Here is a 13,087-nt window from a genome sequence, read left to right on the forward strand (position 1 = left end):
TTTTTTAAACCTGTCCTGTTCAGCTGTTTGACACAGAGAATGGAAGTCTAAGTGCCCGGATTCTGAACAGTTTTAATGTTTCACATGGAGAGTCTGACATACTCCCATTGTGATCATTCAAAATACCTTTTTATTATGACAAAGCAGCGACCAGGAAGGGATTATGGGGGGACAGGAGAAAAGAAATACAAGAGAAGAAAGAAAAGAAACATACACAAACAACAACAAGAAATACATTGAACATCTAAACTAGTTACTAATATGCTGGTGCTATCGTCAGCGAGATGTATTTCCGGTTTACACCATGTGGGGGCCAATTGGCCAGTGAAAGAGGAGAATGGGGGTGGGGGTGTATATAAGACTATAAGCTAAGTGATTGAAAGGGGTACAGTGTACACAAATCAGTTCTGTGATCTAGAACCCAGTAATCGTGTGAATCTCTTATGAGTGTAAGCCCGTTGGCGACCAACCCTACGCCGCCGCATCGCCAATCCCGGCACCGGAACCCCCAACCCGAGCATGCCCTACCACATCCAGCAGCACGCAAGCCCCACCGGGCGCGCGACAGCCACGCAGACGGGCGGAGAGACCGGAGAGAGGGATGGTGTTCTTGGGAAGGTACTCATCATTCTTCCACTCACCAAAAAGTTCCATTTGTAGCTCATATGAACACATGACTTTCACCCATTACTCATCTGGATCATCGGCAAACTTAAAACAGGCATGGACTTGTGCTGGTTTAAGAAGGGGAAACATCCGTGCCATACGTGATTTTAAACCATGACGTCTTAGAGTATTACCAACAGTGACCTTGAAAATGTCAGTCTCAATTCCTTTGAGGTCATTGACCAGCTCCTCCTGTGTAGTTCTAGGCTGATTTCTCACCATTCTTAGGATCATTGAGACCTTACGAAGTAGATCTTGCATGGAGCCCCAGTCCGAGGGAGATTGTCATATTTAGCTTCTTCCATTTTCTAATAATTGCTTCAACGGTGGATCTTATATCACTAAGCTGCTTGGCAATTGCCCTGTAACCCTGTCCAGCCTTGTAGAGGTCCACAATTCTGTCCGGTGTTTTTGGACAGCTCTTTGGTACTGACCATGTTAGGAATTGGAGTCTTCATGATTGTATGGGGCAGACAGGTGTTTATATGCAGTTAACTGCCTCAAACAGGTAAAAGTCAGAGTAAAAAAAATCCATCTCCACTCTATTCATTTGTTGGACTTTTTAAAGGCAACTAACAGGTGTTTGAGGTTCTCAAATTTGGCTAATACAGAGGTGTTCAAATAAGTATTTGCAGCAGAATAATACAAATAATTAGTTAAAAAATACACAGTGATTTCGGGATTTTCTCCCCTGTAAGTAAAATTTATGGTCCCAACTATTGCCTTGTTTTATATTATTTATCATACTAACAGTTTCACTTCACTCATGTGTCAGCCTAGGTTAGCGATGAATGGCGGACGGACAAATTCAGTCATAAACAAAGTCCTCTTTAAATTACATTTAATACCAATTTGTTCTTGTTTATTTCCAGTTCCCATATATCCCTCGATACCATTGCACCACTCAACAAGTATAGCTGTTACTGTGTAAGGGATTCTTATACCTTGTGAGCTCCTCTTTGATCTTCATTGGCTCGTGTGGATAAAATTTGACCCTGAAGCACATGGTGAAGGGTTGCAGGGCTGTGAAGGAACAAGTCAAACATGTTCACACACAAACAAACTGTGAACATTATATTAACAAAGGCTTGAGATATATTTTTTTCGATAAAACTAAAAAGATACTATCCCTTAACCTTACTGTCGAGGCAGACCGCAACCACTGTCGAGGCAGACCGCGACTATTGGCAAAGACTTAAAGGACCTGAGGTCTTGCCTATGCCATGAAGAGCGCAAATTTGACTGAAGACTAGAGGTGGGAATCTTTGGGGCACCTAACGATTCCATTACGATTACAATTCAGAGATTCCGATTCGATTATAAATCGATTATTGATGCCCCCCTCCCCCCATTTTTTATTTTTATTTTATTTATTTTTTTTAATGTTTTGTATATTTGTTCCAAAATTGTTCAAAAATCCTCTCAGGCTAAATAAACCAAACTACTATTTTAGTATCAAGTTACCGGTTAAAAACAGTAAATAAAATACTCAAGTCCCCATTCTGTATCAGCAGCTTTAAACTACATTCAATTAATTTAATGTTGTGAATCGAGCGTTAAAGTTGTTAAAATTGCACCCGTTATTCCATAATTTCCCTCATGTCTACTTTCGACATGTGAAAGTTTTAAAACTGCTTTGAAGATAGATTCAAGTCATGATTTTGCCGATTTAGGGGTATTTTAGATAAAAAGTAATTAGGTTCTCTACAACAGACCCTTCTAGAGAAGTCTACTGCTTTAAGATGGCGCCTGTTTACTAGCGCGGGAAAGTCTGTCCTTTCACAACTAGTCTAGATATATGTGATATTTACCAGAGCCGTATGTTGTCGTATGTTTGTAGCAACTAGCAACTGGGCGCTGTTTGTAGCGGCTGACGGCCACAGTCAGGTTTTTTTTTTTACCTAGCGGCATTAGCTGCACATGATATTTACTCTCGGTCCATTCCTCATTGCGTCCTGAAGACCGCGCTGACTGCGTTTTATTTCCGCTTTACCTGGTATAATTCAATAATCGGAATTTGGATGTTTGTGAATCGTTCTCGAATCTTCCACGGCCGAATCGCGAATAATCTAAGAATCGGAAATTTTGCACGCCTCTACTGAAGACATATTAAATTACTTATTCGGCTTAATTCGATTATCTTACCCCACCCTTCTCCTGGGGAGAGCCGCGCAAATGACCCTTGATCTCTTCCCAAGGCCGGTCACAGGGCCCTGCGACTCTTATTTTGTCTACAGACACGTACAAATACTGATACACTTGTGCATACACACACTCACACACAATCTGTATATTTTTCGTGCATTAGTTTTTTTCTCCCTTCTGATTTTGACAGTTTCGGCAACGAGACAATGCATTGAATTAGTCTGTAGCCGTTTGCTTGCGAGAATTGCGCGCTGAGCTGCTTCTTCCGGTCACGTGACTGCAGTTGCACGTCCGCCACCATTTCATGGCTCTCAGTCGACAAAGTTGATTAAAAAAACGTGATAAAAATATGGATGAACCAGCTCGTAAGAAAAGAAAAACTGTTGCCCATGGACGCCATCTACCAGAATAGGAGACACAAACTGGTGAATACACTGGATGGATAAAAGCAAGCGTCTTCGAAAGAATGAAAAGCTGCAAGCCTATCAATGGACAATTTTTACTGCAAAACAAAACCACACACTCATTGGATGCTGTGACAAAAGCGAAGATTTTATTCTTCCAATTTGTTGCCAAACACAATTTTCCTGCAACTATTGCTGATCACTTCTCAGAATTAGCAAAAGAAATTTTCCCTGACTCAAAGATTGCATCGGTAAGTTAATTTTATCAATTGAATTGAATCAACTTTGAACTCCAAGACAAGTGTCAACTCGATAGCTCGATGCGAGAAATGAATCAGACCAATCAAGGATTGCCTGCTTCGAAGACTTTATATAAAAACTTGATATATCAAGGATACAATGGCATGATCCGGCAAGGAGCCGTGAACACGCAGGAGTACAAAGTGGATACAGAAGTCAAGGGTTTACATATGATTGTGAAAGGGCGTTGCTTTCTATGAAAACGATACCTACTGTGAAAGCAAAAACGAAACTTATTACAGCTCACCTCTGGTAATTTTTAGCTGAAAAACATTTTGAGCTACGACCGTGGGAACCTACCCGTAGCTGACACCAAAAGGGAGTGAAAATCTGATAAGACAGTCGACAGAAACTCTTTGTATTATGTTGAAAGAAATACAGCACACGAACATGGATGAATACAGTCTAACAAATATAGTATCGCAGCAGTTATGTGTTTTATAAGCATGAATAAAATTTCTTTCACACACATATAGTTTTTGGGATTTCTCTCAATAGTTTTTATTTTTAAGTAAAATTAAATATTAATAAAGTTAAATTTTAGTAATCATGGTGTAGCTGAGGATATTGATTGTTCTCTGATTCCACTAGGTTATATGCGACAATATTACCAATAAATTAATATTTTAAAAATTGAGTTTTATTTTTGTTTCATATTGCACGCTATGTAAAACTTGTAAATATGTTGTAAGATTAGTCACCATTTTGTAAGGGCATACGTCACTATTTGTAAAATTGCTAACGGCCTCGGGTTGACAGGTATTCTACCCAGTGATCTTTGCAGTATATCTACCCTTTCACTTTTCAAATCCAGACTGAAAACGCACCTGTTCACTCTTTCTTACCCACCATGATCCCTAGCTCTGTTATATCTTTACGTCTCTATCGTGCTTTTAATATTTTTATGATTGTTTTGTTGGTACTGTGATTCCATCTCTTGTGAAGCGTCTTTCTGTAGCTTGAAAAGCGCTCTAGAAATAAAATGTATTATTATCATTATTAATTGATGATTGATGCATGCGGTACTTTCAAGTTTCGGCTTCCAAGGTTCTCTGGCAAGATCAAACCTTAACGTCTGTCAACAATCGTTAATTTTAAAAAGCAACTCAAATACTGCATTTATCTATTTATTTAATAAAAAAATAAATTAAAAAAATCCACGATGGACTGAGTAGTAGACTGAAGTAGCGAGAGATCATTGTAGTGAATTGTGTATATGTGGTAGATTATATAATACAAATGAAATTAATTTGAAACAAAGTGAATCATCCCCTAAATATAAACGTAAACAGAGCAAAGGAATTGAAGCATGTAAAGGACCACCAAAAATCTGGGTAGATTTTGCCTTCAAAGTGGTGATCCTCAGCGGCATTATGTCATTGAGAAAAAAGAAGCCACATGTAATACATAATACATGTTGAGGAATACGAAAGCCAAAATGCCTCCACTGGCTCCCTGCTTCCCTCCACCAAACAAAATCTGAACAGCTGATTGGCTGAGAGGTTTGTTTTTTTAAACATAGTTAGAAAATATATGCAAATCTGACGTCAATGTCCAAAGTAAAAATACGTCACATGTCCTAATTTAGGAGACAACTCCGCCACAGGGAGAAGAAGACACGTCAGGACGGCTCAGCGCCACTTTTCTTTATTCTGTTCTCCCACTCCGTCCCTGTCAACACAGCTCCTTGTCTCAATTTTCTTTCTTTAGTTACATTATCTGTCAGTGTCTCACATTTCCTCCGCCATGATCTCAATCTCTTGCACAAATTTCCCGGTGCATGTTCTACTCCCAATAACCTTGTTCCGTTATCAATTTATAGCAGAACAGGAAGACGAGCCAGCCATTAAAAGACACCAAGAAGATAGCAAGAAAGAGCGAAGGAAAAAACAATAAAGACGGTCCTTCTCATACAGCAGAATTTATTTACTCAAGTAAATACAGGGTAGCACTGACATAAAAAGGCAGAAATAGCGCTTTAAACTACTAAAAAACTGACTTTTTTTCCCCCAGCCATCAGTTTTCAAAATCAAAATTGGGACATCTAGTGTTGATAGTCAATTCTCCTCTGCTGATCTACTTTGTCTGGATAGAAATCGGGATATATCACTATAACTTATGCAATTAATCAGTAGTTCTTAACTGGTAGGTTTTAACCTAAAAGTGGTTTATGTTGCCTAGGTGGGTTACCTAGTTTACCTCTTTCATTCCTCCTTGCTGATTTATCCTTGCTGCAAGCAAATAACTTTCTAATATTCATTTGCAAGAGTAATGGTGTTTGAGTCAACTAGAAAAGTTCAACTCATATGCCTATCACAGCCAAAGTTACATGCGTAAATTACCATATTAAGGAGCCATGTGCAGATTGTACTTATGGAGGGACTAGAGTAATATGACCATATTAAATAGTTGAATTCTGTAGATTATGCTATGTAGATATAAAACTACAAAGTATTTTATGTATTTATTTTTGTTACCGGTGAAATTTATACTGAGGAACAGCAGATCAATACTAGGGCACGTGCGCCAGTGCAATATGTCTGCCGACGCCCACCCATCTATGACTGGGAGACTATCTACAGTGGTATAAAAACTATCTCAACCTTTTGGAATTTCTCACATTTCTGCATAAAATCACCATCAAATGTGATCTGATCTTTGTCAAAATCACACAGATGAAAATATAGTATCTGCTTTAACTAAAACCACCCAAACATTTATAGGTTTTCAAATTTTAATGAGGATAGCATGAAAACAATGACAGAAGGGGAGAAAATAAGTAAGTGAACCCTCTGCCTAAGGAGACTTAAAGAGCTATTGAAACCAATTTTTACCAAACAATTTAAGTCAGGTGTGTACCCAATCAGTTATGAGTGGTTTAAAGCTGCCCTGCCCACTATAAAACGCACACCTGGTAAGAATTGTCTTGAGAAGCATTGTCTGATGTTCACCATGGCTCGGTCAAAACAGCTGTCTGAAGACCTGCCATCAAGGATTGTTGATTTGTATAAAGCTGGGAAAGGATTAAAAAAACATCTCTAAACGTCTGGATGTTCATCAATCGACAGGCCAGAGAAGTTGTCTAAAAATTGATAGAGTTTGGCACTATTGCTTCTCTCCCAAGGAGTGGCCATCCACCAAAGATGATGCCAAGAGTTCAGTGCAGAATACTCAGAGAGGTAAAAAAGGAACCCTAGAGTGTCTGCTAAAGAGTTACAGAATTCACTGGCACAGTCCAATATCTCTGTGCACACATCAACTACCCTAATTTTCGCACTATAAGGCGCACCTGACTATAAGCCGCAGCCCACCAAATTTGGCATGAAAACAGCATTTGTTCATAGATAAGCCGCACTGGACTATAAGCCGCAACTGTCCTCACTGTATCATGGGATATTTACACCAAAAGATATTAACCGGTACAACCTTATTTGACATCGGCATCATACGACCAACTGTCATAAGACCAAATGAACCATCATTAAACTTTGAACCAATTAGTGCAAAGCTTTATTGCTTCAAGAAGCTTCATTTGGCCATCACTGCTCCCTTGGGGGAAACAGTCAACCTCTGCTGCCACCTGCTGTTGACTGTTGTCATCCAACATGCCTCTTAGCATGCATTGCAGCGCTACAGATGTAAATAACAATCAAAAATCATGTTCTGTGCTAAATATTTCTTCAATTACTGTCCCAATTGTTTCATCAATTGCTAGTTATGGTATTTGCTAACACTTTATTTGACAGTGGTGCCATAAGACGGTCATTACACAATCATAATTATGACATGTCTCTGTCCTGAGCATTCATGGATGCTTATAACAGATGTCATTAAGTGTTATCCGGCAAATGATTTCACATTTGAATGGATGCAAAAGATCCAAGATGGACAAAAATTGAGTTAGTGACATAATTTGCCAAATGACACTTAATGACATAAGCATTCAGTAATGTCCATGATAGTGTCATGTCATACTTTTGATGATCTTATGACAGTCTTATGACACCGCTGTCAACATCAACACCTCATCCCCAACACGAAGCATGGTGGAGAAAGCATCATGATTTGGGGCGGTTTTGCTACCTCAGGGCATGGACAACTTGCAATCATTAATGAAAGAATGAATTCGAAATTTTAGCAGGATATTTTGCAGGAAAACCTGAAGCCGTCTGTCAGACCGTTGAAGCTAAAAAGAGGATGGATGCTGCAACAAGACAATGATCCAAAACACAGAAGTAAATCAACTTCAGAATGGTTTCAGAAGAACAAAATACATGTTCTGGAGTGGCCAAGTCAAAGTCCAGACTTGAACCCCATTGAGATGCTGTGGCATGACCTAAAGACAGCGATTCATGCCGGACATCCCAGGAATCTGACTGAACTACAGCAGTTTTGTAGAGAGGAATGGGCCAAGATTAGTCCTGCTTGATGTGCCAGACTACAGGAAGCGTCTGGTTGAAGTTATTGCCTCCAATGGGGGGGCCACAAAAAATTAAATGTGATGGTCTACTTACCCCCCCCCCCCCCCCCCCCCATCATTGTTTGCATACTATCTTCATTAAAATATGAAAACCTACAAATGTTTGGATTGTTTTAGTTAAAGCAGACACTTTTTTCATCTGTGGGATTTTGACAAAGATTTGATGACGAATTTATGCAGAAATGTGAGAAATTCCAAAAGGTTCAGATACGTTTTCATACCACTAGAAGTGATTGTTTAAACTCCCACCAATCCCCCGCTTGGCCACTGGAATTATTTTGAAAATATCATACATTGGGATCTGACCGACAAAAATTTCAGCCACCACGCATTTCTTAGAAGGAAAATTTGGAGTGAAATCCATTAAAAGAAATCTATCTCAATAAGAAGCACAATAATGAGAACTGCTTTCGTTTGGAAAGAGCTTTCCATATAATATTCAGCCATATGAAATGAGTTTTCCTTTGAACAAGATCCCCTTTTTCTGACTTTCTCTAAACTTGCATGTATTCAGAAGAAAATAATAAAAATTCCCTTTAAAAATTCTCTCTCATATTATTGCGGCATTTAGCCAATTTCGGTAATCCTGACTGATCTGTGACAGGAGCGGTTTAATCTGATTTGACTTTAGACAGTGAAAAAAGAAAATCTTATTTTTCTGCACAGTCTGGAGTAAAAGGATTTCAAGTTTTTTTTTTTTTAATAACTATTTTATAAGTGTCTTAAAACTTAATCACATTCTTCCATATAAAAATACATGCAATTGGGTTAGAAAGGAGAAAGTGTACTTACACTTCATCTGTCGAACCACAGCTTTATTCGGCTCCAGCCAGTGCTTTAAGTAAATGGGAAAAGCGTAAAGTCAGATATTAATGTTATGGTAATGTGTCATCCGCTTACAAACTAAGTTGAACAAGTTGTGTTTATTACCACAGGCGCATAATTTAAAGCAATGATGTACGTCACTTGACAGAGATGAGACGTCTGGATGCATTGTAGCGGAATACTTCACCTCTTTTACGCAGCCTCCTCATTTGTTAGATATACAAAATAATGGAAATACCTAACATTTTGGCATCAGAATAATTTAACACAATTGTTAAAGAATGGCATAAGGAACATTCTAATGAATTTGAGCATCTCGTACGGCCAGCACAATCCCCAGACCTCAACATTATTGAGCATTTATGGCCAGTTTTAGAGATTCAATTAAGATGTCGATTTCCACCGCCATAGTCTCTAAAATAGTTAGAGGGTATTCTAACTGAAGAATGGCTTGAAATTCTTTTGGAAAAAATCCACAAGTTGTATGAATCAATACCTCGGAGAATTAAGGCTGTAATTGCCGCAAAAGGCGGACCTACACCATATTAAAATAGTTTTTATTTTTTTAAGTTGTTTCCATTATTTTGTCCAACCCCTGTACATATGCTGTATAGACCCCAATCACGTGACGTCACAACTCTGCCCCCCTGACTCGTGCCGCCATATTGTCCGTCAGCTCATCGTGTTTACATATTACCGCTACGTACATTCCTCCTATTACTGCGTGTTTTTCTGCTTGTCTAAGGAATCACCGCCTAGTAAACGAACCAAAAAACCTTCCTGACAATCGTTAACATTGATTAATCAAAATGGTGAAGGCATGTGTGGCGGTTGGTTGCAGTAACAGAGAAGATAAACGGTCATTTTAGTAGTTGCTGTGTGCCCATTGTTAAAAGGGGCAAATCTCGAAAGCAACACGGTTTATCTCTGTCCATAATGCGTTTGTGTCGACAGCCGTTAGACAGCGGCGAAAACATCAATATGATGCCAACACGATCGCAGACATCATCAGATGGAGACTACGAAGCTCGTCGCCATGGTCGCGCAGCAAGAAGGTGAGCGCAACAACAGGTGTTGCACTGAAAAATAGCCGCCCTGCGTGAAATGTCCCCCCTGACGGGGGCGCCCACACGGAAACGACTTTCTTGTGCCGTAAATATGTATTTTACTCTGCTTGAACTAATAAATGTCATACCTGTGTGATTGTCATTGGGATATGGTCGTGAAAACCTGTAGACATTTCTGTTCAAAGATGGTTATGTGGCCCAGTCCACTATTTGTTACTAAAATACAGTACTTATTTTTTGTGTAATTTAATTATTTAAAACTGATCTTACAGTTGTAAATCCATTACTGTAATGCGTCCATGAAAACATTTGATGTTTTCACGTCAATAAAGCGTTATAAATAAGCGCTCCCGTCAGGGGAGACATTTCACTCGGGGCAGCTATTTTTCGGCACACACCGGCCCGTTGTCGATCAAGTTTCATTTTACAATCGTGACAACGGTGACGATCAGCTGACCAAATGTCGATTTATATACGGGCCGGTGCCGATTTTGGGTACCCGACTCCTCATCGTGACATAAACTGGAGTATGATTGGAAATTTTGTGGTCTCAGGAAGAGCTCTGACGCACGGGACAGGACCGGATGGGAGGAAACATCGGTTTGGGCATCAAATATGGATCTGGCGACTGGATCGACCGAAGCTTTTCCAAATAACAGCTTTTATGCAACTCATCCAATGAGTTTGCAGCGTCGGAAAGCACCGGGGCTTCCATAATTTGCAAGTGAATCCACCTTTAGAAACTGCGATCAGTGACAATACGGACACACAATGACGGACAATATGGCGGCACAATACAGCGATCACGTGATTGTGTGACGTTGGTGATTGGGGTCTATATAGAGAGACTGATGTATTGCTAGAAATACAGTGCTGGCCAAAAGTATTGGCACCCCTGCAAATCTGTCAGAAAATGCCAAGTTTCTCCCAGAAAATTATTGCAATTCAAATGCTTTGGTAGTAATATTTTTATTTCTTTTCCTTGCAATGAAAAACCACAAAAGAAAATGAAAAAAAAAATTTTTTTTTAATCATCATCATTTTACACAAAACTCCAAAAATGAGCCGGACAAAAGTATTGGCACCCTCAGCCTAATACTTGGTAGCACAACCTTTAGACAAAATAACTGCAAACAACCGCTTCGGGTATCCATCAATGAGCTTCTTACAATGCTCTGCTGGAATGTTGACCCTTCTTCTTTGGCCAACTGCTCCAGGTCTCTGAGATTTGAAGGGTGCCTTCTCCAAACTGCCATTTTCAGATCCCTCCACAGGTGTTCGACGGGATTCAGGTCTGGCCACTTTAGAAGTCTCCAGTGCTTTCAGTCAAACAATTTTCTAGTGCTTTTTGAAGTGTGTTTTGGGTCATTATCCTGCTGAAAGACTCATGACCTCTGTGGGAGACCCAGTTTTCTCACACTGGGCACTACATTATGCTGCAAAATTTGTTGATAGTCTTCAGACTTCATAAAGCCATGCACACGGTCAAGCAGTCCAGTGCCAGAGGCAGCAAAGCAACCCTAAAACATCAGGGAACCTCCGCTATGTTTGACCGTGGGGACAGTTTTCTTTGAAGGTCTTGTTTTTTTTCCCTGTAAACTATGTTGATGCCTTTTCTCAACAAGCTCTACTTTTGTCTAATCTGACCAGAGAACATTCTTCCAAAACATTTTTGCTTTCTCAGGTAGGTTTTGGCAAACTCAAGCCTGTCTTCTTTACGTCTCTCGGTCAGAAGTGGGGTGTTCCTAGGTATCCTACCATAGGGTCCTTTTTCATTCAGACGCCGACAGATAGTACGGGTTGACACTGTTGTACCCTCGGACTCTTGGACCGCTTGAATGTTAGTTGAGGTTTTTTATCCACGATCCGCACAATCTCTCATCAATTTTTCTTCCCCGTCTAAATCTAGGGAGGTTAACCACAATGCTATAGGCTTTACACTTATTGATGACATGCTCAATGTGGTAAGGACACAGGACAGAGATTGAGTCAACCTTAATCCATTTTAACTGGCTGCAAGGGTGATTTAGTTATTGCCACCACCTGTTATGTGCCACAGGTAAGTAACAGGTGCTGTTAATTACACAAATTAGAGAAGCATCACATGTTTTTTTAAAGGGGGTCAATAATTTAGTCTGACCCATTTTTGGAGTTTTGTGTAAAATAGTTATGATTTAATCCCCCCCCCCCCCAATTCTCTTTTGTGGTTTTTCATTGCAAGCAAAATAAATGAAGATATTACTACCAAAGCATTTGTAATTGCAATCATTTTCTGGGAGAAATTGAGCATTATCAGACAGAATTCCAGGGGTGCCAATTCTTTTGGCCAGCACTATATATGCACACAGTAGATACTATATTGTTATGCTAATTCTTACTGTGCTGTGACCAAAAATAAACATACCTAAGCTTTTGTTTGTACTTATCTCCTATCTGCCAATGCACGTATGCTGCATTGTTTTTATTTTTAAAGGTTAACATTAGCATACGATTGTGTGATGTTTACCCTCTGTTTCTCTGGATCCACATAGCGAATGCCAAAGTAGTCCTTCTCGAGGAGGTTGTAGTGATTGCACACATGGTCAAACAGAAACTGGCCTTTTGTCTCTCTCTGAAAAGAAAATACAAATAAACAACATTTGAATTCAGTGTCGGGTTCTTTTTCACAATTTAAACATGTTATCAATAAAATGCTAATATAGACATCTCACATGCATTAGCACATATGCTTGCAGCAATTCATTACCCAGACTCTGGAACACACGCGGGAATATACCGTGGGACAATGCATGACTTCACAGTTCAGACTTGAGTTTTTGATTGAAAATTTGACATTTCAAATACCGGTATTGCATTCATCACATATGAAAATTAATATATTTTTCAAGAAAAAAAGTTTAGTTCCACATAGGACTGGACTCAAAGCAGGACCCAAATGCAGAGTTTTCTTGGTTAATAAAAATGATTTATTTAACAATGTCTCTCTCAAGGTGAAATCAAACAAGGCCGGTTCTTCAACAAAAACTCACTTCCCAAGGAAAGCGAAAAACGTTATCAAAACACAAAGTAGCAAACAAACTCAGAAATGCTTACAAAAGACTCAAGATCAGATTTTCGTCTGTGGCTGCGGACAAGTAAGCTAGGGTGACACAACGGCAGACGATGACACTCTGGCACAAAACAAAGTGGAGACTGACTAT

General features: G+C 39.5%; 2 protein-coding genes across 3 annotated transcripts in view; one reads left to right on the forward strand and one right to left on the reverse strand.

Moving 5' to 3' along the window:
• Nucleotides 1–13,087, reverse strand: part of frmd3 (FERM domain containing 3) — a 181,103-nt gene that overhangs the window by 81,705 nt on the left and 86,311 nt on the right. For both annotated transcript variants that reach the window (XM_057832493.1, XM_057832494.1), the window contains exons 2-4: nucleotides 12,394–12,498; nucleotides 8,788–8,830; nucleotides 1,611–1,689 (exon numbers count right to left, since the gene is read on the reverse strand). In XM_057832493.1, coding sequence (XP_057688476.1) covers nucleotides 1,611–1,689; nucleotides 8,788–8,830; nucleotides 12,394–12,498 — 227 coding nt within the window. The remainder of the gene's footprint in view (nucleotides 1–1,610; nucleotides 1,690–8,787; nucleotides 8,831–12,393; nucleotides 12,499–13,087) is intronic.
• Nucleotides 1–13,087, forward strand: part of LOC130913698 (probable gluconokinase) — a 125,099-nt gene that overhangs the window by 561 nt on the left and 111,451 nt on the right. The gene's annotated exons all lie outside the window — the stretch shown is intronic.

The sequence above is a fragment of the Corythoichthys intestinalis genome, chromosome 3 (assembly GCF_030265065.1).
Source record: "Corythoichthys intestinalis isolate RoL2023-P3 chromosome 3, ASM3026506v1, whole genome shotgun sequence".
Lineage (NCBI taxonomy): Eukaryota > Metazoa > Chordata > Actinopteri > Syngnathiformes > Syngnathidae > Corythoichthys > Corythoichthys intestinalis.